This window comes from Eimeria mitis, genomic scaffold, assembly GCF_000499745.2.
Source record: "Eimeria mitis Houghton genomic scaffold, Emh_scaff1433, whole genome shotgun sequence".
NCBI lineage: Eukaryota > Apicomplexa > Conoidasida > Eucoccidiorida > Eimeriidae > Eimeria > Eimeria mitis.
The window spans coordinates 9,011-9,583 of NW_013569209.1; the positions used below are offsets into that span (position 1 = coordinate 9,011).

At 53.9% G+C, this 573-nt stretch overlaps 1 protein-coding gene across 1 annotated transcript in view; it reads left to right on the forward strand.

Moving 5' to 3' along the window:
- EMH_0036890 (uncharacterized protein) overlaps window positions 1-573 on the forward strand; it is a gene marked incomplete at both ends in the record, with an annotated part of 1,501 nt that overhangs the window by 804 nt on the left and 124 nt on the right. Inside the window, one exon of the mRNA XM_013495133.1 lies at window positions 219-571. Within this exon, the coding sequence (XP_013350587.1) occupies window positions 219-571 (353 nt within the window). The remainder of the gene's footprint in view (window positions 1-218; window positions 572-573) is intronic.

Genomic DNA, 573 nt, shown 5'->3' on the forward strand with positions numbered 1-573 from the left:
TAGCAACCCAGCTAGCGACCCAGCTAGCTATCCATCTAGCTAGCTAGCTACCCAGCTAGCTAGCCAGCAAAGTACCCATCCAGCTAGCTAGCTAGCTAGCTAAGTACCCACCCAGCTAGCTAGCTAGCTAGCTAAGTACCCAGTCAGCTAGCTAGCTAGCTAGCTAGCTAGGTGCTGACCTGAAGGTAGTTGTAGAGTTTGTTTTTTCTTTTTTGCAGAAAATGAATATCAGAAGAAGACGGCAGCAACGTCTTGGGAGGCAAACAAGGAAGAGCTGCGTAGTCACTGCAGCAGCAGCAGCAGCAGCAGCAGCAGCAGCAGCAAGTGCAGCAGCAGCAAGTGCAGCAGCAGCAGCAGCAAGTGCAGCAGCAGCAGCAGCAGAAGCAGCAAGTGCAGCAGCAGCAGCAGCAGCAGCAGCAGAAGAGCGATGGAGAGCAGCAGCAATAGCAGCAAACATTCAAATTGCAGCACGGGAAGCAAAGATGACCACCTGAGCATCTGCTGCAGCAGCAGCAACAGCAGCAGCAGCAGCAACAGCAGCAGCAGCAACAGCAGCAGCAGCAGCAGCAGCAG